The sequence below is a fragment of the Herpailurus yagouaroundi genome, unplaced genomic scaffold (genome assembly GCF_014898765.1).
Source record: "Herpailurus yagouaroundi ecotype Mexico unplaced genomic scaffold, PumYag 100, whole genome shotgun sequence".
In the NCBI taxonomy this organism is placed as follows: domain Eukaryota; kingdom Metazoa; phylum Chordata; class Mammalia; order Carnivora; family Felidae; genus Herpailurus; species Herpailurus yagouaroundi.
The window spans coordinates 363,045-384,374 of NW_024412391.1; the positions used below are offsets into that span (position 1 = coordinate 363,045).

Sequence of the window (21,330 nt, forward strand, 5' to 3'; positions counted from 1 at the left end):
ACAGGCCCTGGGGAGGGGCTCCGTGGGCCGGGCCGGGCCTCCGTGCCTGGGCTCCGGCGAGCGGGGCGCGGGGTCCGCCGGGGCCTACGGCGCCCGCCGGCCGGGCCCCCCCATTCGCGGCCGAGCCTGAGCAGGGCGGAACCGACCGTCCCCGCAGCGGAGGCCGCCGCACGCCGAGTTCCTGCAGCCCTCCGCGGCTTCCTGCCCCCGCCCCATCCGCCGGCCCCTCCATCTCCGCGCCCCCCACCCCGCGGCTCCTTTCTCTCCCCACCGCTCTGCCTCGGCGCTCCCTACCCCCCAGCTCCCCCCAGCGGCCTGGTGGCACCTGGGAGGCGTCCGAAGCGGCTTGGATGGCGCGCACACCGAGTGCCCGGCTCCATCGAGGTCGGGGCGGAAGACAGCTGCTCCCTCTCTTAGAAGCAGGCAGGCACCAGCCCTGTTAGGCATTATTTTGTCCTCACAACAAACCTGTGGGGTAGGTGCTCGTTCTGTCATACAAAAGAAAAACCCGAGGCCTGGAGAAGTTAACTTGCCTGGGATCGCACAGCTAGAAAGTGTGTGAAAAGACACAGTTGCTCCGTTTTCGGGGCCGCATTGTGTTTTGGGGGAAGCAGACAGGTACACTGGTGTTAAGGATGCAAAACAGAGGTGAGTGGTTCCTGCACTGAAGTAGAAAGGGGCTGTGGGAGTGCAGGGGAAGGAGAGGGAGGGACTGGCACCCCTCCCTGGCTTGTGCTTCTGTGATTTGAGCTGGGCTTTTAGGGAAGGCTAGGATTTCATCAGGCTGGGCGGACCAGTGGAGCTTTCCAGGTCGGGAGGTGGGCTGGAGCACAGAGAGGAAGCGGTGGGGGGGGGGGGGGGGGGGTTCAAGGCCCAAAGGGCCCCCCCCCCCCCCCACCGGGGGGGGGGGGGGGGGGGGGGGCCCCATGTTCAAGGACCAGAAGGCAGCCCCCTGCACCAGAAGACGGTTTTGGTAGGGAGGCAGTGGGAGAGAAGGCTGCAGTGGGAGAGAAGGGTTGGAAGGGGGTTTGATGCCTGGACTTCATCATATGGGTGGGAATTCCTTGAAGGATTTGGAGTTCTCTTACCATCCGCTCCCCTGAAGCATGGACTTTCCGCTTCCCTGGCAGGAGTCTCAGGACAGCCCCATATTATCCACCCACCGTTCAGTAAGGAGCTGGGCCTGAGCACAAACAGTCACCACCTCCCACTAAATAGTCTGAAGCCCTTATACGGGGCTCCCTGCCCCATTAAAATGTAAGAAAACTGTGCCTTGCTAGTCGTAAAGTAGTTTACGCAGATGTCCTTTTCCTGCAACGCAAAGATTGGGATAATGGCAGTCAAGTGCACTGAGATGCCAGGTGATGAAGTGAGTGGATGCTCCTGGAGCAAACTCTTGGGAGGCTGGGGTCAGATGGCGGTGGTTGATAGGAAAGGACACGTGGGCAAGGGAAGGGATGGTCGCCGTCATGAAGGGTGGCCCAAGGTGCCAGCCCAGTTCAGCCCCTGTAGCCTCGAGGCAGAAACACCTACCCCTTGAGAGCTAGAGTCCCGCCCACATCCAGCTTCCCTCCAATGGTTCTCTGCCTCTCCAGCTCCTCCCCATCCTCTGAGAGCCAGGTGAAGCCCTTCTTCAGCTCAGAGGTCATCTGGTGTGGCCTCCTAACAGCCACAGAAGCACTGAGGGTGCTTGACAGTCCCCCCCCCCCCACGCTGCCCCCATCACTGCTCACACTCTCTTCCTCTCCCTATTATCTGAAGCGTCCACCCATGTTGTTCTCAGTGACTTTCTCCAAAGGAGCCCTCACTCGTTCCTATTAGGCACCGACCATTTGTTGAGGACTGGTTTCCAGAACGTTGTAAGGAGCCGTCCATCCTCAGGCACCGCCAGAAGGAGGCACAAATATCTAAACCTCCTCCCTGACCGGCCGGTCCCACCTTCAGATGTGGGTCAGTCAGGTGGTTCAGCCCGTACCCAGATCAAAATGAGCCCTTTCCTCAGGGTCCCCAGCTGCCAATCAGGTCATTCAGGCTACCATGCGAACTTTCCAGCAACAGGGAAGTCACTGCTTGGGGGAAGCCTTATGACGGTTATCGTATATATAAAAGTCTAACCTCATGGCATGTTTTTACCTTCTTCCCCAATCTGTCAGGTGTGTCATTGATTCTGGGGTGGCTACAAAAATGTCTGAGACTAATTCTCCCTTTGGGAGGGGCTGGATACCACGAGTGACAAAATCAGACTCTCCAGGGACCCAGGGGACCTGGGTTGCTTTTGACCCCTTTTGACCCCTTGACCCACCAATGCCACCTGTGTCAAAGAGTCTAACTCTTGGCTGGTGGAGATTTGCAGTAACGGCGGTTTTTATTAGTTTAAGGAGGAGCAGTTGGGGAGGGGATAAAATCAGATTGCACTGGAGGGAGAGGAATTAGCTGTTTGATTTTTATGTTTATTAGAGTGAGACACGAGGGGCGCCTGGATGGCTCAGTTGGTTAAGTGTCCGACTTCGGTTCAGGTCACGATCTCCCAGCTGGTGGGTTCGAGCCCCGCGTCGGGCTCCGTGCTGACAGCTCAGAGCCTGGAGCCTGCCTTGGATTCTGTGTTTCCCTCTGTCTCTGTCCCTCCCCCACTTGTGCTCTGACTCTCTCAAAAATAAACAAACATTAAAAAAAATTAAAAAAAAAAAAGAGAGACACAAGATACTTTAAAAAAAAAAAAAAAAAAGGCAGTTGAGCAATGCTCATGTTTGTGCCGGTTCAGTGAACCAGCTGTTTTTTGTTTGTGTGTGTGTGTGTGTGTGTGTGTGTGTGTGTGTGTGTGTGTTGCTAGGTCATCATCAGTAGACAGTTCCTGTGCGATTACGATGGGAAGTGCAGGCTGGGCTCTAGTAAATCTGCAGTTTACTATTTATGCGCTGAAATGAGCCAGCAGGGCTAAGTCACTGTTTATTAGCAGAACTGCACTGAGCGCCTTCCGCGGGCCGCGCACTGTGCTGCGGAAGATGCTCCAGAGAGCCCCCGCAGGCAGATGCAGATTAATGGGCAGGGCAGTGAACGCTGGGATCCGGGTGTGCAAGGTGTGCTACAGAGGCCTGGAGGGAAGGCGCCAGCCCAAACAGCCGTGGTGTCTGAGTCCCCCAGAGGAGCCGATCACCAGGCCGCGATCTGGCGTGTGGCACAGGGCGTCCCCGCTTTCCCTTTGTGCTCCGCACACACACCCCACCCCTACCCCCGGCCCAGCCCCCCAACCCCTAGCAGAGATGGGCTCAAGGCACACGGTGGACGGCACGGATGATGGTGGACTTCTCCTTGTTTCCGAAAGATTTCTCCGTGGACAATGGCAGCCACAATTCAGGCCATGGAGAGGAAGATCGAGTCGCAGGCTGCCCGCCTGCTGTCCCTCGAAGGTCGAACTGGGATGGCCGAGAAGAAGCTGGCGGACTGCGAGAAGACGGCCGTGGAGTTCGGGAACCAGCTGGAGGGCAAGTGGGCCGTGCTGGGGACCCTGCTGCAGGAGTACGGGCTGCTGCAGAGGCGGCTGGAGAACATGGAGAACCTGCTGAGAAACAGGAACTTCTGGATCCTGCGGCTGCCCCCGGGCAGCAAGGGGGAGGCCCCCAAGGTACCCCTCGGGCACTGGGGGTGGGACAGCGCACAGGGCCGTGCCCGTAAGCGTGTGGGTGAGCGCACGTGGTGCTTGTGGTTCCAGGTGCCCGTGACCTTTGATGACGTGGCCGTGTATTTCTCTGAGCAGGAGTGGGGCAAGCTGGACGAGTGGCAGAAGGAGCTCTACAAGCACGTGATGCGGGGCAACTACGAGACGCTGGTGTCCCTGGGTAAGGCGCGATGCTCAGTTTTCTGCTAAATGTGATTTTGAGTGTCCCCAAACCTCTCTCCTCGTGCTGGCGGGCTTTGCCACAAGGGTGCGTAAATCACTAGAAGCTTTGACCGTGCCGGGCGTTACCTCCTCTCACCGTAGAGGAGCACCGGGTGACTGAGTGGAAAGCTTCCTCTAGCTGGTGAAGTTCACGGGTGGCCGGACAGAGAGGCGTGGTGGTGTTTCTCTCAAGCAGGCATGGAGCATGGACTTCTCTGTCCTGCTGAGACGGAGTGTAAAACCTCTGACCGTTCTCGGGTCCAGGAAGGAATCGATCCACTTTCTTTTAGCCTTCTCTTACTGGGGCGTGTGGCCTTGATGGTGACACTCCTCCAGTTTAGTGGACAATACGGGCAGACCATGCTTCCCCTCTGCCCCCACAGCTCCCAGGGCCCCTGTCACTCTCCACATGGGGTAACCCCAAGAGGCTGTTTCTTCCTGGGCTTCTTTCCTCTTGGGATGGTTTCTGCGTGACCCAGACCTGAAGGCAATAAGGCACGCTCAGTGCGGATGGGAACAGGCGCAAGTGTGACGTTAGATTTTAGCTTGAAGGGAGGCGACTGGGTGGTTCAGTGAGCGTCTGACTTCGGCTCAGGTCACGATCTCACGGTTCGTGGGTTCGAGGCCCGCATCGGGCTCTGTGCTGATAGCTCAGATTCTGGAGCCTGCTTTGGATTCTGTGTCTCCTCTCTCCTCTCTCTCTCTCTCTCTTTCTCTCAAAAAAATGAATAAACATTACAAAAAAATTTTTTTAATTAAAATAAAATAAAAATGTCTCCCAGACTGCCAGATGTCCCCTAGGAGACAAAATTGCCCATGGTTGAGAACCAGGACTCTTTACTAATCTAGAAGTTTCGTTTCTTGGCCATTCTTGGATTCCCAGGCTGCCTGTCCCCAGCTCTGAATGGAACCACGTGGCAAAAGCTAACCTTCCTATCTTTCCTCAGACTACGCCATCTCCAAGCCTGAGGTCCTCTCCCAGACCGAACAGGGGAAGGAGCCGTGCAGCTGGCGTCGCACCGCCCCGAAGGTTCCAGATGTTCCTGTGGACCCGAGTCCAGGTGAGGGGCTGAGAGAAGGCCAGGGACGCCAGGCAGTCAGGTGGGAACGGGAAAGTAGAGGGCCAGGGAGGGCATGACTTTCTTTCCAGGAAGAGCCAAGGAGAAACCTCAGCCTCGAATGTTTTAAATCTGTTTTTTAATAGTTGAGTTATGACCTACAGCCTGTTCAACAAACACTCCAGGAATACTTCCCAGCGGGGAAACAGGCAGGAAACCTAGCTTTCCAGAAGACAGACAGAGCCAGGGCCCGGAATTAGGGGAAGAGGGAAGAAGTCACTGAGAGGGAAGGTAGGAGTGTGTCGAAGACAAAATTTCTTTCTCAGTTTTATGAAAAGCCAGCCTTACCCCCATCCAAGAGCCGATCTCATCGGCCGGTCACATGTTTCAACGTGATTAGAACCACAGATTTATTTAAGGTGAATCTGGACACCCTGGGTCACGGTCTCAGCTTTTCCTGGAGCCAGTCCGCACCTTTGAAAGTTAAAGAAAGGACAGGTGGATGCGTGAGAAGAGCCTGATCACCAGCGTGATGCCCCAGACAGGTGTAAGGGGTGACAGTCCCTCACTGACCGGGAGACCCCACCTGTGCAGGCTCGAGCCTGCTTTCTCCACAGAACCGCCTCGTCTGTCCCACCTGCCTCAGGATCCCCTGTGGTCCGAACCCCTACGTTACTGAAAAGTCTACCTGTGTTTAATCTGTGATTAACGAAATGTGTTTTCCCTGTTTGCTGCTCCATCGCAATGAGAGGTTCGCCCAGCCAGAGCAGGCGGTGCGTAGAGGTGTCGGGAAAGCGTTCACCAGTTTAGTTCCCCAGACGGCCCCACGGACGGCCCCTGAGTCCTTGCTAGGTGCCAAGGGCAGAGCTGGAAGCGGAGCACAGCGGCGCGACTGGGCAGGGCGCCATGTGGTTGGAGAAGAGGGATCGGACACCTGCCCGGCTTCCTAGCCTGCGGGGGAGGCCCACCGTGGGTTTGTTCATTTTCCTTATAACATCTACGCGGGGGCCTCTCTGGTTTCCACCCTGTCATTCATGAGAGGGAAGAGGAGCCCCGGAAATACCGTGGCTGCTGGCGGGACCCCACTCGCTCCTCACCCCTTCTGGGCTGGGCATGCCCTCGACAGACCTCGTCTCCACTTCAGTTCCTAAATTCTCCCGCCCTGCTTCGTGGGGACTCCGTCCCCAGCAAGACCAGATCTTCACGCTCTTCCCGGAGCGTCCCCACCCCACCCATTCTTGCTCGGATGGCTTCCCCGGGCCCTGCATTCACTGCTGCCCGCCCCTGCCCCGCGTCCCGCTCAGCCCTGGCCCGGAAGGCACTGGTGTCCCTGCGCCTCTGTGTTGCCTCTGTGCTGGTCTCCCCTCCTCCCTGCAAACCCCCACCTTTCAATCAGACGCCTCCCGTCTTCCTACCGCCTTCCGCGGACCTCATCTCCGCCCCTGCCAGCATTGCTAGCGATGGCACGTCCCCAGGATGGCGCTCTGAGCACCGCAGCCTCTCTGTTCCTTTGCCCCCACCCTCCACTCGCTCTCCACCACCCACCCGGAGGTCCTGCCCCTGAGGCAGCCTTCCCATCTTCTTGACTTGAACCCGGCGCCCTAGTGCTCCTCCTTGCAGATTGCTCTGCCCGGTACCCTGACTCCAGCATCTGGCCCTTCCACTGCCCAGCTAGTCCTCAGTTCCTCCTTGCCCAGCCCGGGCTCTGGTCCACTGGTGTCATCCCCCCGTCACGCCTCTTGTGTGTTCACCTGGCAGAACTATAATCCCGGTTAGATCCATCTGCCTGTGGTGTACCTGTTCCCACGCAGCTGCACGTGGCTTCAGAAAACCCCATGAGCCTTCTCTTCCTCACCTGCAACCCTGGGGGCTTCAGCACTGCTCCGGGGTCGCACGGTGTCTCCTTGGTCCACTCAGTTGCCCAGAGGTTGGCAGACTGTGGCCTGCAGGCCGGATCACTCACCGTCTGTTCTTTTTTTGGCCCCCGGACTTAGAAGGATTTTCATGTTGAAAAAATACTGTTTGAAACAAAAAGAAACAAACCTCGTGGCCTTCCCACCCCAGCAGCCTGTCTGCCTCACCTGTGCCCTGTTCTCTGTTCGCTGCTGTGGCCATCCCTCCTGCCAAAGGCCTGCCTCTGCTGGACGCTAGATCCAGTCTGGCCTCCTCCCTCATCCTTCCACCAGCATCTGCCCCTGCCGTCGGATGCCCGATTTGGAAACAGACCACTTTTGACCCCACAGCCCTGCCATCCCACTTCTGCCCTCCTCGTGTCACACTGTCCACAGTCGCTGTCCTCCAGCGCCCGCTTTCTCCCATTCCTCTTCCTGCTCTTGAAGCCCTTCCATCAACATTCCTGGCAAGGCCACCAGGGACCCTCGTGGCGTTACTTTGGGACATTTGTCACCATTGATCACTCTCTTCCCAGATTCACTTCTTTGACAGGAAACCTTCCTGGTTTCCTCCTGCCTCACTTAACACCTTTCCTGTGCTATTCCTGGTGTTCTTTCTGACCTTGAACCGTTGGGGTGCCCTCCCACCTCCGCCCAGGCCCCTGCTCTGCCATCCCAGCAGTGGCTCTGAGAGCTCCACGTGCCACCGGTGTGCCTCTTGCCTCGCCCCTCCCTCAGTTCTGCACACCCCGCTGAGCTCCACCTCCTCCCCCCCCCCCAACCCCCACCAGACACGTCTTCCTCTCCCCTGCCACAGTAGACAGCTGTCCACCCTGCAGGTGCAGGCCAGGACCCGGGAGTCAGCCCAACGCTTTCTCACACCCATATCCATCGGGAAATCCTAGTAGCTGGCACCCCCTTCAGACTTGTGCAGAGTGCCGTCCCGCCTCACCTCTACTCTACCCTGAGGCCATCGTCTCCTGCGGTCACCTTCCAACCAGCATACCTGCTCCTGCCTTAATCCCCCAGAGCAAGTCCTACACTCTTCTGTTCACAACCCCTTACTGGCTTCTCACTGACTCAGAGACTCTGGCTCATTTCTCTATGTCCCACTCCCTCTGTTCCAGCCACACCGTCCTCGCTTTCCCCCAACACCGCAGGCTGCTCCAGGCTCCAAGCCTTTGCACTTGCCAGGAATGCCCCTCAGATACTTCCCAGCTCCACCCTTTACCTCCTTTGGGTCTCTGCTTGTTGAAAATTGTGGCCCCCCCCCCCCCCCCCCCCCAGAATTTCCAGTCTCCTTCTCCTGCTTTGGTTTGTTCCGTAGCAGATGGTGTCATCTATTATGTATATTTCTAGATTGTTATATATAGTTCATATTTACCGAATTGATGGAGATACAGATATTATATGTATTTCACATAGAGAGAGATTATGGATTTCATGTTTACAGATTTATGTATGGCCAGTAAATTTCACGAGGACAAGAACCTGTATGTCTTTTGTTCATATGATCATTACAGGCACCTAGAATACCGCCTAGCACAGAGTAGGAGTTCAATAGTTATTTGTTGAGTGTCTGTGGTGTTATGTAATTTAAAATATCTGCGTGTTAAAATATGTGTGTTAAATTCCTTGTTAGATTTCCTAGACTCACTCCTCCCTATGGTAACCAGTTGTCCTAAAGTTGGTGTTTATCCTTTCCATCCACATTTTATGTTTTGTATTATTTTTTGTTTTTAATTTAAAGCCAAGCTAGTTAACATTCAGTGTAATAATGATTTCAGGAATAGAATTTACTGATCTGTCACTTACATATAGCACCCAGTGCTCATCCTAACAAGGACCCTCCTTAATGCCCATCCCCTGTTTAGCCCATCCCCCCCCCCCACCTCCCCTCCAGCAACCCTCAGTTTGTTCTCCATATTTAAGAGTCTCTTATGGTTTGTCTCCCTCTCTGTTTTTATCTTATTTTTGCTTCCCTTCCCTTATGCTCATCTGCTTTGTATCTTAAATTCCACATAGGAGTGAGATCATATGATATTTGTCTTTCTCTGACTTACTTCATTTGCATAATACATTCTAGTTCCATCCACATAGTTGCAAATGGCAAGATTTCATTCTTTTTGGTTGCCGAGTAATACTCCATGTATGTATGTATGTATGTATGTATGCGTATATATATGTATATGTATATATGTGTGTATATACGTGTATACACACACACACACACACACACACGCACCACATCTTCTTTATCCGTTCATCCATCAGTGGACACTTGGGCTCTTTCCATACTTTGGCTATTGTCGATAGTGCTGCTATAAACATGGGGATGTACATGTCCCTTCGAAACAGCACACCTGTATGCCGTGGATAAATGCCTAGTAGTGCAATTGCTGGGTCGTAGGGTAGTTCTATTTTTAACTTTTTGAGGAACCTCCACACTGTTTTCCAGAGCGGCTGCACCAGCTCGCATTCTCACCAGCATTGTAAAAGGGTTCTTCTTTCTCTGCATCCTCGCCAACATCTGTCGTTGCCTGAGTTGTTAATGTCAGCCATTCTGACAGGTGAGAGGTGGTATCTCACCGTGGTTTTGATTTGTCTTTCCCGGATGATGAGTGATGTTGAGCATCTTTTCGTGTGTCTGTTAGCCATCTGGATGTCTTTGGAAAAGTGTCTACTCATGTCTTTTGCCCATCCATCCCACTGTAAAACTTTTATTTAAAACTACTATGTGTATATGTAGCCATAAACAATATACAATGTGGTTTTGCAGGTTTTGGAAAGTTATGTCAATGTCATTATATTTATCACTATTTCAGTATATCACAATATTCAGTATTTCAGGTTTATCTCCCTTGATGCATATAGATCAAGTCCATTCATTTTAACAGATGCTTACTATCCCCAAAGCAACCGCATTACATTTATTATCCACTGGTCTGTTGATTTGCACTTCCGCTGTGTGTGATTTTTCCCTCTCACAAGTGGTGCTGCAGTGGGCAGTTTTACACCTGTCTCTCTGTGTCCATGAGCCGCAGACTCTCTGGGGAATAGACCCGGAGAGGAACCCCTGCATCACAGGGCACACTTGTCTACACCTCTGCTGTTGCCATGGTTACACCAGCGTGTCCCTCTCCCTTCAGTAGTTCTGAGTACCTGTTTTCTTACAGCTTTGCCCACTTTCGTCGTTAGACTCTCGCCAGTCTGATGGAGGTTGAAATGAACGGCATCGTTTTCATTTGCATTTCCCCAACTCTTAGGGAGATGGAGCCTCCTTTTCACGTTTATTTGGTTTCTTTGCAAATTGTCTTTTTCTGGTTTTCACTCTCTTATCGATTCAGGCTTTACATAGGTTCTGGATACTAACCCTTTGTCTGTTATTTGCATTACAAAACATCTCCCAGTCTGTATCAGGTCTTCTAAGTTTGTAGTGCCTTGTGTAGAAGTCTTGATTTTGGGTTGAATCAAACTTACCCATTTCTTCCTTTATGATCTGCTTTTTCTATCTTAAGATAGCCTTCCCTACCTCATTCCAGGTCAGAAGGACATTCGCCTCTACCTTCTTATAAAACTTTCAGAGTTTTGCTTTTCACATTTAAGTGTTTATCAAGAATTAATATATGTGTAGGTTGCAAGGGAGAATGAAAAATGTTTTTCCCCACAAGGGTATCTGATTTCTCAACAAAGTTTGCTGAGGATTCTTTCTTTTCTCCAATGATTTGTACTGCCAGTTTGGTCGTGAACCGGGTTCCCATACACACAGGCACATTTTCTGGGCTCTTTATTCTGTTTTTTGGGTCTTGGTCTCTATGCCAACATGCACTGTTTTAGCTTCATAATAAGCCCTCGTACCTAGAAGACTAAGCCTTCCCTACTTGCTCTCCAGAACTTTCCGTGGCTTTTGTTCTTCTTGGGCCTTTGTTCTCCTATATGAGTTTCAGAATCTTTATGTCAAGTTCTCAGAAAATCCAGCTGGCATTCTGATCGCAATTGCATTTACTGTATAATTTCATTTCTGGAGAATTACCCTTATTACAATATGAGCCCCTCTACCCATGGGAAGACTCGTTTAACGAAGGCTTCTGTGTGTGCTTGAAGAAGGCTTCAGTTTTCTCTGATCGTTGTGTCTATTGTGAATGGGGTTTTTACATTAATTACACTTTTTATTATATGAAATTTATTGTCAAATTAGTTTCCATACAACACCCAGTGCTCACCCCAAAAGATGCCCCTCTTCAATGCCCATCACCTACCCTCCCCTCCCTACATTTTAAATAGTTATCACAGGTACACAGCTCTGCTGTTGACTTTCTTTAGTAAAAAACAACTGTTATTCAACTTTCTTATTCTAATGATTTGCCAATTTAGGTTCTCATGGTTTTTTGGTGTGTTTTTTTTGTTTTTTTTGTTTTTTTTTTTAATGTAGGCAATTGTACCCTCCACAGATAACACAAAAGTTATCTCTTCTTTTTAAATTGTTGTAACTTTATTTTTCTCATCCAGCAGTTTGGCTAGGACATTGCCGAGCAGTTCCAGAGATAGCTGGCATCCTTATCTGTGAGGTGCTTTGAAGGTCTCAGCAGTTAAGGATGGTTTTTGCCATAGACTTTCGATAGTACTCTTATTATAAGTTTATAGAAGTTTCCTTCCACTTCTGGCTAAAGCTATTGTGAGCAAGTATTATGTTGTATCAAATGGTTTTTTTTTTCTTTTTTAATATTGTTTTGTTTCTTTAAATTTTTTTTTTCAACGTTTATTTATTTTTGGGACGGAGAGAGACAGAGCATGAACGGGGGAGGGGCAGAGAGAGAGGGAGACACAGAATCGGAAACAGGCTCCAGGCTCTGAGCCATCAGCCCAGAGCCCGACGCGGGGCTCGAACTCACGGACCGTGAGATCTTGACCTGGCTGAAGTCGGACGCTTAACCGACTGCGCCACCCAGGCGCCCCTTGTTTTGTTTCTTTAAAACATTGTAACCGTGTATCATACATAACATTAGCAAATACATACAGAACAAAATCCATGTGACCCTTGGAGAATCATAGTAAACACCCATAGTCTCAATACCCAGCATCAGAAATAGAACACAGCCAGAACCTTCCATGGCCCCATTGTCATTCTCTGATCCCATCCCCCTCCCTTCCTTTTACAGATAAACAGAAAATTCAGAAGTAGATATGACCAGTCCCTTGGTTTTCTTTACATTTTTCATTCCTTATGTGTATATTCCTAAATGCCATTGTGAACCTTTTTTGAATGACACCACACCATCTCTAGTCTTCAAGTTGAACTTGGTACAGATTATACCATCTGTATCCTTTCGTTTGACCTTGATTCTGAGCGTCGTCCCTGCTGATGCGGTACAGCTGATGTCCGTTCCTTTTCACCACTTCATGGGTTTCTCTCTTATGACTATGACACAGCGCATTTTTTCCTTCTGCTGATGGGCGTTTGTCTTGTTTCTAACTTTTTTGCTTTTAGGAACAGTGATGTTGGGAACATCGTTACGCGTGCGCAAAACTTCCTCTAGGTGTAGACCCGGGCGTGGAACTGCCGGGGCCTAGGAAAGATGCATGTTCGACTTTTCCAGGTGACGTCTGAGTGTTCAAAGCGACACTGCCACCAGGCACCCGCCAGCGGTGCCCAGACGTCCGCGGCACCTCATCCTCGCCAGCCCCGGAAATGCCTGCGTCCTCGCTTCTGCCCATCTGGTGGGAGTGAACCGGGTTAAAAGTCGTATTTTACCACGTGCATTTTCCTAATTAGTGAGATTGCACATCACGTCCCCCGCTTCCAGGCCACTTACCTTTCCTTTTCTGTGAAATGCCTGTTGAGTATGTCTGTTGTCCATTTCTCTTGTAAGTTGTTTTCCCTTTACTTACCGATTTGTAAGCGCTCCTTTCATGTTCTGAGTATTAATCTTCTTGTCAGGTATGTGTATTGCCGATACCTTCTCCGGTCACGGTATATTTTAAAGAACAGATGCTTTTGATTTTAATGTACCGGGATTTACTAGTTTTTACCTTTATGGTTTGTCCTTTTTATGTCGTAAACTAGTAAGAAATCTTCCCTACCTCGAGGTTGCGATACACCATCTCACATTTTCTTCTAAAGGTTCTGCCTTCCGCATTCAAGCGCTGAGTCTGTCGGGGCTGGATTTCCCTGGCGGTGGGAGGTGGGAGCCTGGTCCCTCCACACCAGTGCTTCGGGTCTTTTCCTTTGTTCTTTGAGGTCAGCTTCTCAATTGCCTTATAATAAGTTCTGTGAAAAATCCAGCTGGGATTGTGGTTGGAGTTGCACTCAGTCTATTATGCCCGTTGGAGACAACGGACTCCTTTGCCGTTATTCGTGTTATTTGTGAATGTCTGAAGCCCCTCCGTTCAGCTCGTCTGTACTCTCTCATTGAAGTTTTAAAATTTTCCCCCCAAAAGATCTTGTTTTTGTTGTTATTAGGTATGTTACTAGGTTCCTAGTGTTTATTTTTATTCTTTCTTTTTTTTTTTTTTTTTTTTTAGTTTTTTCTCTTGAATTTTTCTTAAGTTTTATTTATTTATTGTGAGAGAGAGAGAGAGAGAGAGAGAAAGAATGAGTTGGGGGGGGGGAACGGGAGCAGAGAGAGCGAGAGAGATGCAGAGAACAATGCAGGGCTCGAACCCACGAACTGTGAGATCGTGACCTGAGCTGAACCGACTGAGCCACCCAGGCGCCCCTTTCGTTGTATTTTTTTTAAATCATTATTACCAGTGGTGCCTTTTGTTAACATGCTTCTTCTATCTGTTGCCGATGTTTGCTAGAGCTGCGGGGCAGGAAACACTCCTCTCCAGGCACTTTATCTCTCGCAGCGGCTCAGTTATGTGACATCCCTCTCTGCCCCCAGGCATCCCCTCCAGGGGGCCCACCAGGGACAGTCCTTGTTTGTCCGTCCTCCTCCCCTGGGGCAGCTGGTCACCCACAGGGGACAGGTTCCTTCACTGCGGTCAGGTAGGGGACTTCCTGTCCTAGAGTCAGTACTAGGAACCCTCTTGTGCACTGATAATCCTCAGCTATCATTATGTAATAAAAACAGTTTACCCTCACCTGACTTCCTCTTTTGTTTTATTTTCTCTGTTAAGATCCACGACAGGGAAGAAAAATGGTAGTTGATAGGCTCCCTTAAAACCCTTTTGGAAAGCATACAAAAATACAGTTGTATTTCATTTACTGATATTTCTACCTAAAAACCTTGCTCACATTCTCATTAATGCTAATAACATTGCTAATAATTGTCTGATGATTCTCAGATCTCCTGAAAAGATAATCCTATCATCTATGAGTAATACGAATGTTTTGTCTCCTTTCAGATCTTTACGGTTAATTTTTTTCTTGTCTTATTGTGCTGGCTGAAATAAAAGTGGCGATAGCAGGTATCCTTGGTTCATGATTTTAAAGAGAATGCTTATTAACTTTTCACATTGAGTCTAACATTTGTTAAAGGTTTTGTTTATCAGTAGCCTTCATGAAGTTAAAGAAGTTTCCCGTATTTCCAATTGATGAGATATTTCTAATAAGGAAAGATGTTGAATTTTTATAGAATGCTATTCTGGTGTTTGTTGAGATGATTATGTGATTTTTCCTCCATTAACCTGCTAATACGGCAAATTATGTGATTTTCTATTGTTGAATCAATCCTGTGATCTGAGAATAAACCTAACTTAGTCATGAACCTTTATATACACTGCTGGATTCTGGATTTAGTATGCTAGTTGTTTAGGATTTTTGAATCTTTGTTCATGAGTGAAACTGGCCTATTTTACTTTTTCAGACTGTCTGGTTTTGATATAAGCTATGACGTATTCCCTCCGTTTTTATTTTCTCAGAGCGTTTGTGTAATATTGCAATTATCCGTTCCTTGAATGTTGAGTAGAGAATACCAGTGAGGCCATCTGGGCCTCAAGTGGTCTTTGTGGGGGGAGATTTTGGTCTACTGACTGAAGTTCTTTAATAGGGATAGGACTATTCAGGTTTTCTATCACTTTTTAGTCAGTTTTAGCAAATTCTAGTTTTTCTAAGAAATTTGTCCACCTCCCCAGAGTTTCCAAATGACTTGGAGTAACATTCATAAAACCATCTTCTGATCTCTGCTGTGTTTATAATTCTGTTCTTTTTCCATTCTTCATGTCAGTTATCAGTGCTTTCTCCTTTTTTTCTTAATAGATGTAACGGTTTAATAGTCTCTTCAAAGAACCAACTTTTGGCTCTCTGTATTCTATCTTTGTTTTCTCTTTTATTAATTTATGCTCTTGTATTGTTGCCTGTCTTCTACTTTTTATTTATTTTATTTTTAATGTTTATCTATTTTGAGAGAGTGTGTGTGCACGAGTGGGGGAGGGTCAGAGAGAGAGAGAGAGAGAGAGAGAGAGAGAGAATCCCAAGCAGGCTCCACACAAACTGTGAGATCGTGACTGAGCCAAAATCAAGAGCCAGACTCAACTGGCTGGGCCACCCAGGCATCCCTGTCTTCTAGTTTTTAAAGGGTTTTGTTGTGCATGTCATTTCTTTTCCAGCATCTTGCCCTGACCCTTAATTTTCAACCCGTCTTCTCTTTTTAATATAAATATACAAGGTCATAAGATTCCCTCTAAGTACCATTGTAGATGCAACTCACATATTTTGATAAATTATATTTTCGTTAGCATTGGGTTCCAAATATCTTCTAATTTTCATTGTGATTTCTCCTTAGAGTCTTGAATTATTTAGAAAACAGATTTTTTTTTATGTTTATTTTCAAGAGAGAGAGAGAGAGAGAGAGAGAGAGAGAGAGAGACAGAGTGTGAGTGGAGGAGGGGTAGAGAGAGAGAGGGAGACACAGAATCCGAAGCAGGCTCCAGGCTCTGAGCTGTCAGTCAGCACAGAGCCCAACGTGGAGCCCAAACCCACAAACTGTGAGATCATGATCTGAGCCAAAGTCAATCGCTTAACCTACTGAGCCCCCCAGGCGCCCCAGATATTTTTAAATTTTAGTAGGTATGAGGAGTTTGGGGGTATATGTTATTGATTTCTAACTTAATGTTATAGTTACAAAATCAGTGTTTAAAAGATTAGTATTTTAAAAATTGACTAAAGTTTGCTTTATGGTCTAGAAAGTGTTCATTTCTCCTTCTTGCTCGGGGTGGCTCAAAAAACTTGAGTTTTCCTTGTCTTTAGATTCTACTATGTCCATTTGATCAGGTTTGTTAATAGTGTATTCGAATCCTATGACCTTGAATCAGCTAGATTTATCAGTTATAGAAACAGGTATGTTGAAATACTCCACTGAGAAGTTGGGAGTTATTTCTTCTGGAGTTTTGCTGTATTATTTTAAAGCTAAGTTATTAGATTAAAAATGTAGAATTAGTTTTTCTTTCTGGCCAATATAACTTTGCACAGTGGTCCTTTTTTTATTTCTGTGAATATTTCTCTTTTTAAATTCTATTTTGATGGGGCACCTGGGTGGCTCAGTTGGTTAAGCTTCCAACTTCGGCTCAGGTCATGATGTCACAGTTTGTGAGTTCGAGCCCCATGTCGGGCTCTGTGCTGACAGCTCAGAGTCTGGAGCCTGCTTCAGTTCTGCATCTCCCTCTCTCTCTCTGGCCCTCCCCTGCTTGTGCTCTGTCTCTGTGTCTCTCTCTCAAAAATAAATAAACATTTAAAAAAAAAATCTATTTTGGGACGTCTGGGTGGCTCAGTCGGTTAAGCCTCTGACTTTGGTGCAGGTCATGATCTTGTGGTTTGTGAGTTCAAGCCCCACGTTGGGCTCTGTGCTGACAGCTCAGAGCCTGGAGCCTGCTTTGGATTCTGTGTCTCCTTCTCTCTCTGCCCTCCCCTTCTTGTTCTGTCTGTCTGTCTGTCTGTCTCTCTCTCTCTCTCTCTTAAAAATAAACATTGAAAAAAATTTATTTTATTTCATCAGATATGGGATAACTGCATCTTTTTAAAAATTTTCTTTATTCTGGCTTTGATTCTTTTACACTGCTTTTGCAGCCTTCTGTTGTAGGCGTGTCTTTTGCAAACCACATACAGTTAGGTTTCTTGTTCATTTTTAGTCCGATCATCTTTACCTTTTAAATGTCCAGCATGGTGGGCACTAGCCACATGTGGCTGTTGGTGACTTAAAAAGTACTATAAAGATGAGATACATAAATGCTGAACATTTTGGATATATTGGGTTAAGTAAAATATATTGTTAAAATTAATTCCACCTGTTTTTATTTTACTATTTTCTTTTAACATTTGTTTATTTTATTTTTGAGAGAGAGAGAGAGCATGAACTGGGGAGGCGCAGAGAGGAAAAGAGAGGTAGAATCCCAGGCAGGCTCCACACCACCAGCACAGAGCCTGACGCGGGGCTTGAACCCAGAAACCGTGAGATCATGACCTGAGCTGAAGTCAGACACCCAACTGACTAAGCCACCCAGGCACCCCTCCTATAATCAGTTTTGATACTCTCATCAGATGCTCCCCTTTTTATTTTTCTGAATATATTAAGGTCCATATTCTGTATATGGTAATTCCAGTATCCTAACATCTCTGCAGGGCAGATCCTGCAGTGTGTGGTCTGCTGACCCACTGAGGCAGCTGCTTTTCTGGTTGAGGTGGCGATTTGTAGTTGTGAGCTCAGTAATGTCTGAGAACTGTGTTTATTTTTTTTTGTCATGTTTAATTTTATTTATTTATTTTGAGAGAGACGGAGAGTGAGCTCACACGTGTGGGCACAAGCCAGGGAGGAGCAGAGAGAGAGGGAGAGAGAGAGAATCCCAAGCAGCCTCCGCGCTGTCAGCACAGAGCCCGACAGGGGGCTCGATCTCAGGAACCGTGAGATCATGACCTGAGCTGAAAGCAAGAGTCAGACGCTTAACCGACTAGCCACCCAGGCATCCCCTGAAAGATTTAAGATGTTTAAGATGCTGTCATCCTGAGACTCTCTGTCCACCTCTGCTGGTCCTTGGGGCCACCAAGACCTTGGCCTGGAGGTTTCCGGGCCACTCCATGGTGTGACCTGGCACCAGTGACCCTCGGGCACAGGCTGTGCTGTGTCAACTCCCACGCTGATACTTAAGACACCATATCCTTCAGCTTCTTTTTTCCGTAGTTCTTGGGAGTGAGTTCGGCCACGATTCTCGTGTTGTTTGGCCGCTCTCCTGGTTTGTAAGTTTATTTTCATAGGACCTCCTGTGGCCTGAGTTTATTTTCATAGGACCTCCTGTGGCCTGAGTTATGGGGGGGTGTCCCCATGGGCAGGTTTGCATTGCCTGGGCGGGGGGGGGGGGGGGGGGGGGGGCGCCTGGGCGCCGTGGTGGTCAGCCAGCGTTTCTGTGAATTTCTCAGCTTAGGGTCTCTGCACCACGTAGGTAGTATGAATTCGGTGTGGACATGGGGAAATTCCCGTTTCTTAGGGTGGCTGTCCCACCCGTGGCTCTAGACAGGTGGCGGCTTCCTTGTAGCGCCCTCAGGTGGATGGAGTTATTTCCAGCTCCCAGCTCACCGAAGGGACAGAGCCTCCTGGCTCCTGGCTTCACGCAGGCAGCTCAGCACTGTCTCGCCACACCTGGACATCAAAGCCCAGCCTCCAAGGCCTGTGTCCTGTTCCAGCAACTCCCTGGGTCACCTGGCCTCTGTTCCAACTCTTGATTTGACTTTGCATTTGCTCTTTGATTCTTATATCTGGAATCTTTGTTTTATGCTCACTCATATACATGTGCGGGGGGGGGGGGCGGAGGGGTAAGGTTTGGGGGGATACTCGGGCTTACATTTTATGTAACGTTTCTGTGTTAAGAGTGAGGGCAGGACCTCCCCAGAGCAGCGCGGCCTTCCCCAGGGACCAAAGATCCAGCCCTAAGAACTCACGGTCACAGTCCTCACTCCTTGCCACCCTCCCCTATGCTCACTACTGTGTGACCTCATGCTTTGCCCAGAAGGCCCCGCTGCCCCTGCTTGCTCTGGCCTTCCGTTCCCACCAGGCTCTTTTGCCATCTGAGCCTTGTAAGCGCCCTTGTCCGTTTCCTTGGCTGGATGTGTGTCCCCCACCGGGGCCGAGGGGCCCTGATGCTGTGTGTTCATGCACTTTCCCTTTCTCAGGCTCGGGGCCCCCGGTTCCTGCCCCTGACCTCTTAATGCAGATCAAGCAGGAGGGCGAGCTCCAGCTCCAGGAGCAGCAGGCTCTGGGGGTAGAGGCCTGGGCAGCCGGACAGCCGGATATCGGGGAGGAGCCGTGGGGCCTCAGCCAGCTGGACTCCGGAGCAGGAGACGTCTCTACAGATGCCGCCTCTGGTGAGTGGCCGCAGCTAAAGCAGACACAGGGACAAGTGTGGGGGCTGACGGCAGGGTGTGGGAAAGGACCTGGAAGCACCGTGGAGCTGTGGCCTCCCAGATCTTGAACATCCGGTCTGACCTACTGGGGAGTTTTCCCCCCTGAAGGGAGGGGGCTGTGCCTAATGATACCTTGTGCCCCCCCCCCCCCCCCCCCGCCCCGGGTTTGGTGGTGCTCACGTCTCAGAGCCTCTCTGCCTGACCTCGGTCCACTGCACTCCTGTTTGCCTTGCCCTCGCCCCAGGGCAAATTGCCAGCTGCCTCGCATTACAGAGGCCTGCATGAAATAAGCAGTGACATCGAGCTTCCTGGTGCCTCAGAGAAGGGGACCACAGAAAACCGGGTGCGGGAGAGGAGAGGTGGTTACGCTCCCGCAGAAAAGGCCCAGGTGGGATCTTAGAGTCTCACCTGCCCTTCCTTCCCCTAACCCCCGGACTCTGATCTGTCCTCACTGCAGGCGTCCACTCCAACTTTTCCACCACGATCCCACCCACTTCCTGGCAGGCGGACCTCCCTCCCCATCACCCTTCTTCAGCATGCTCGGACGGGACACTGAAGCTCAACACAGCAGCCTCCACGGAAGGTATGGTGCGGCCGAGAGGGGGCGGGAAAGGCTCGCGTCTGCCTGCAAGGCTGCCTCGGCCCAGGGCTCTCGTTTTTACTGCCGAACTGCCCTGACCTCTCAGCCAACAGGCCTTTAGGTGTCACATGTGGCGTTAGGACTCTATAGTCTGTCCTTGATCTCCTTCCAAACCCTTAAGCTCGAACAGCCTTTCTTGAGAGCGTATGTGTTTCCGACTGTCCCTTTCACATATGGTCCTAACCAGTCAACCCAGCTAAAGCTGATCCCTTGAGAGGACGTATCACCTGCCTAGGCTCAGCCGTCCTGGCTCTCTGCTGGCGTGGGAAAAACCAAACCAGACCAGAGCCGCTTGTGACCCATCAACACTACCAAAGACAGGCGTCCGAAGGCCAGGATCAGGAAGAACAACTACCAAACTTATGGATTAGTTTTCCACTTACGTCTGTTTTGAAGGCCAGTTATCTGTTACTTTCCTCATTCCTGTCATATTTGTGCTAAAAGCCCAGGTCCCTGATATAAAACTTCAGGATGTGAGAGTCAAGTACATTTATATAAAATCAAACACAGTTTTACTGATCGGCTAATATTTTTCTCACTAGCCGGCGGGCCACACAGAATGCTTGCTGCATTCCAAACGTGCCCACCAGTGGTCAGCCTTAGGATGAACTCAGGAGTAGCCTTAATAACCAAAGCGAAAATGGACCCGGGTGAGCAAGTGCGATGGTTGCTTTACCTGTGAAGGTCCTCGCCCAGGGTTTGGCCGCATGACTGCCAGTGGGGGGGCTCTGCCCAACGGGATCCTGAGGCTTGGGAGAGTAGGGCTCACGGTCATGGTGGAGCGGAGTAGCTGCTGAACAGCCAGACGGAAGGATCGGCTCCTCCCTTAAGCAGGTACGGGACGCGACAATACCGGGTCCTTCTGCCTTTCTCAGCAGATGTCAAAATTGTGATAAAAACAGAAGTCCAGGAAGAGGAGGTGGTGGCCACGCCAGTGCATCCTACCGACCTGGAGGCTCACGGGACCCTGTTTGGACCAGGCCAAGCCACAAGGTTTTTCCCTAGTCCCGTCCAGGAAGGAGCCTGGGAAAACCAGGGCGGCTCCTTCCCCAGCCAGGACCCTGTGCTGGGGCTGAGGGAGCCCGCCCGGCCAGAGCGGGACATGGGCGAGCTCAGCCCCGCGGTGGCCCAGGAGGAGACCCCGCCGGGGGACTGGCTCTTTGGGGGGGTCCGGTGGGGCTGGAATTTCCGGTGTAAGCCCCCCGTGGGCCTGAACCCGAGGACTGGACCCGAGGGGGTGCCCTACACCTCCCCCGACAGCGGGGAGGCCGTGCTGGACTCCAGCCAGGCCCCGAGACCCTTCGGCGACCCCTGTAAATACCCCGGCCGGACCAAGGGCTTCGGCCACAAGCCGGGCCTGAAGAAGCACCCCGCCGCCCCGCCGGGAGGGCGGCCCTTCACCTGCGCCACGTGCGGGAAGAGCTTCCAGCTACAGGTGAGCCTGAGCGCGCACCAGCGCAGCTGCGGGCCGCCCGAGGGGGCGCCGGGGGCGGCGGGCGGCGGCGCGCGGGACGGCAGCGCGCTGCGGTGCG

General features: G+C 50.4%; 1 protein-coding gene across 1 annotated transcript in view; it reads left to right on the forward strand.

Moving 5' to 3' along the window:
- Positions 1-21,330, forward strand: part of ZNF746 (zinc finger protein 746) — a gene marked incomplete at its 5' end in the record, with an annotated part of 42,114 nt that overhangs the window by 5,535 nt on the left and 15,249 nt on the right. The window contains 6 exons of the mRNA XM_040473053.1: positions 3,323-3,622; positions 3,710-3,836; positions 4,825-4,938; positions 18,928-19,119; positions 19,616-19,741; positions 20,674-21,325. Of these exons, the coding sequence (XP_040328987.1) occupies positions 3,323-3,622; positions 3,710-3,836; positions 4,825-4,938; positions 18,928-19,119; positions 19,616-19,741; positions 20,674-21,325 (1,511 nt within the window). The remainder of the gene's footprint in view (positions 1-3,322; positions 3,623-3,709; positions 3,837-4,824; positions 4,939-18,927; positions 19,120-19,615; positions 19,742-20,673; positions 21,326-21,330) is intronic.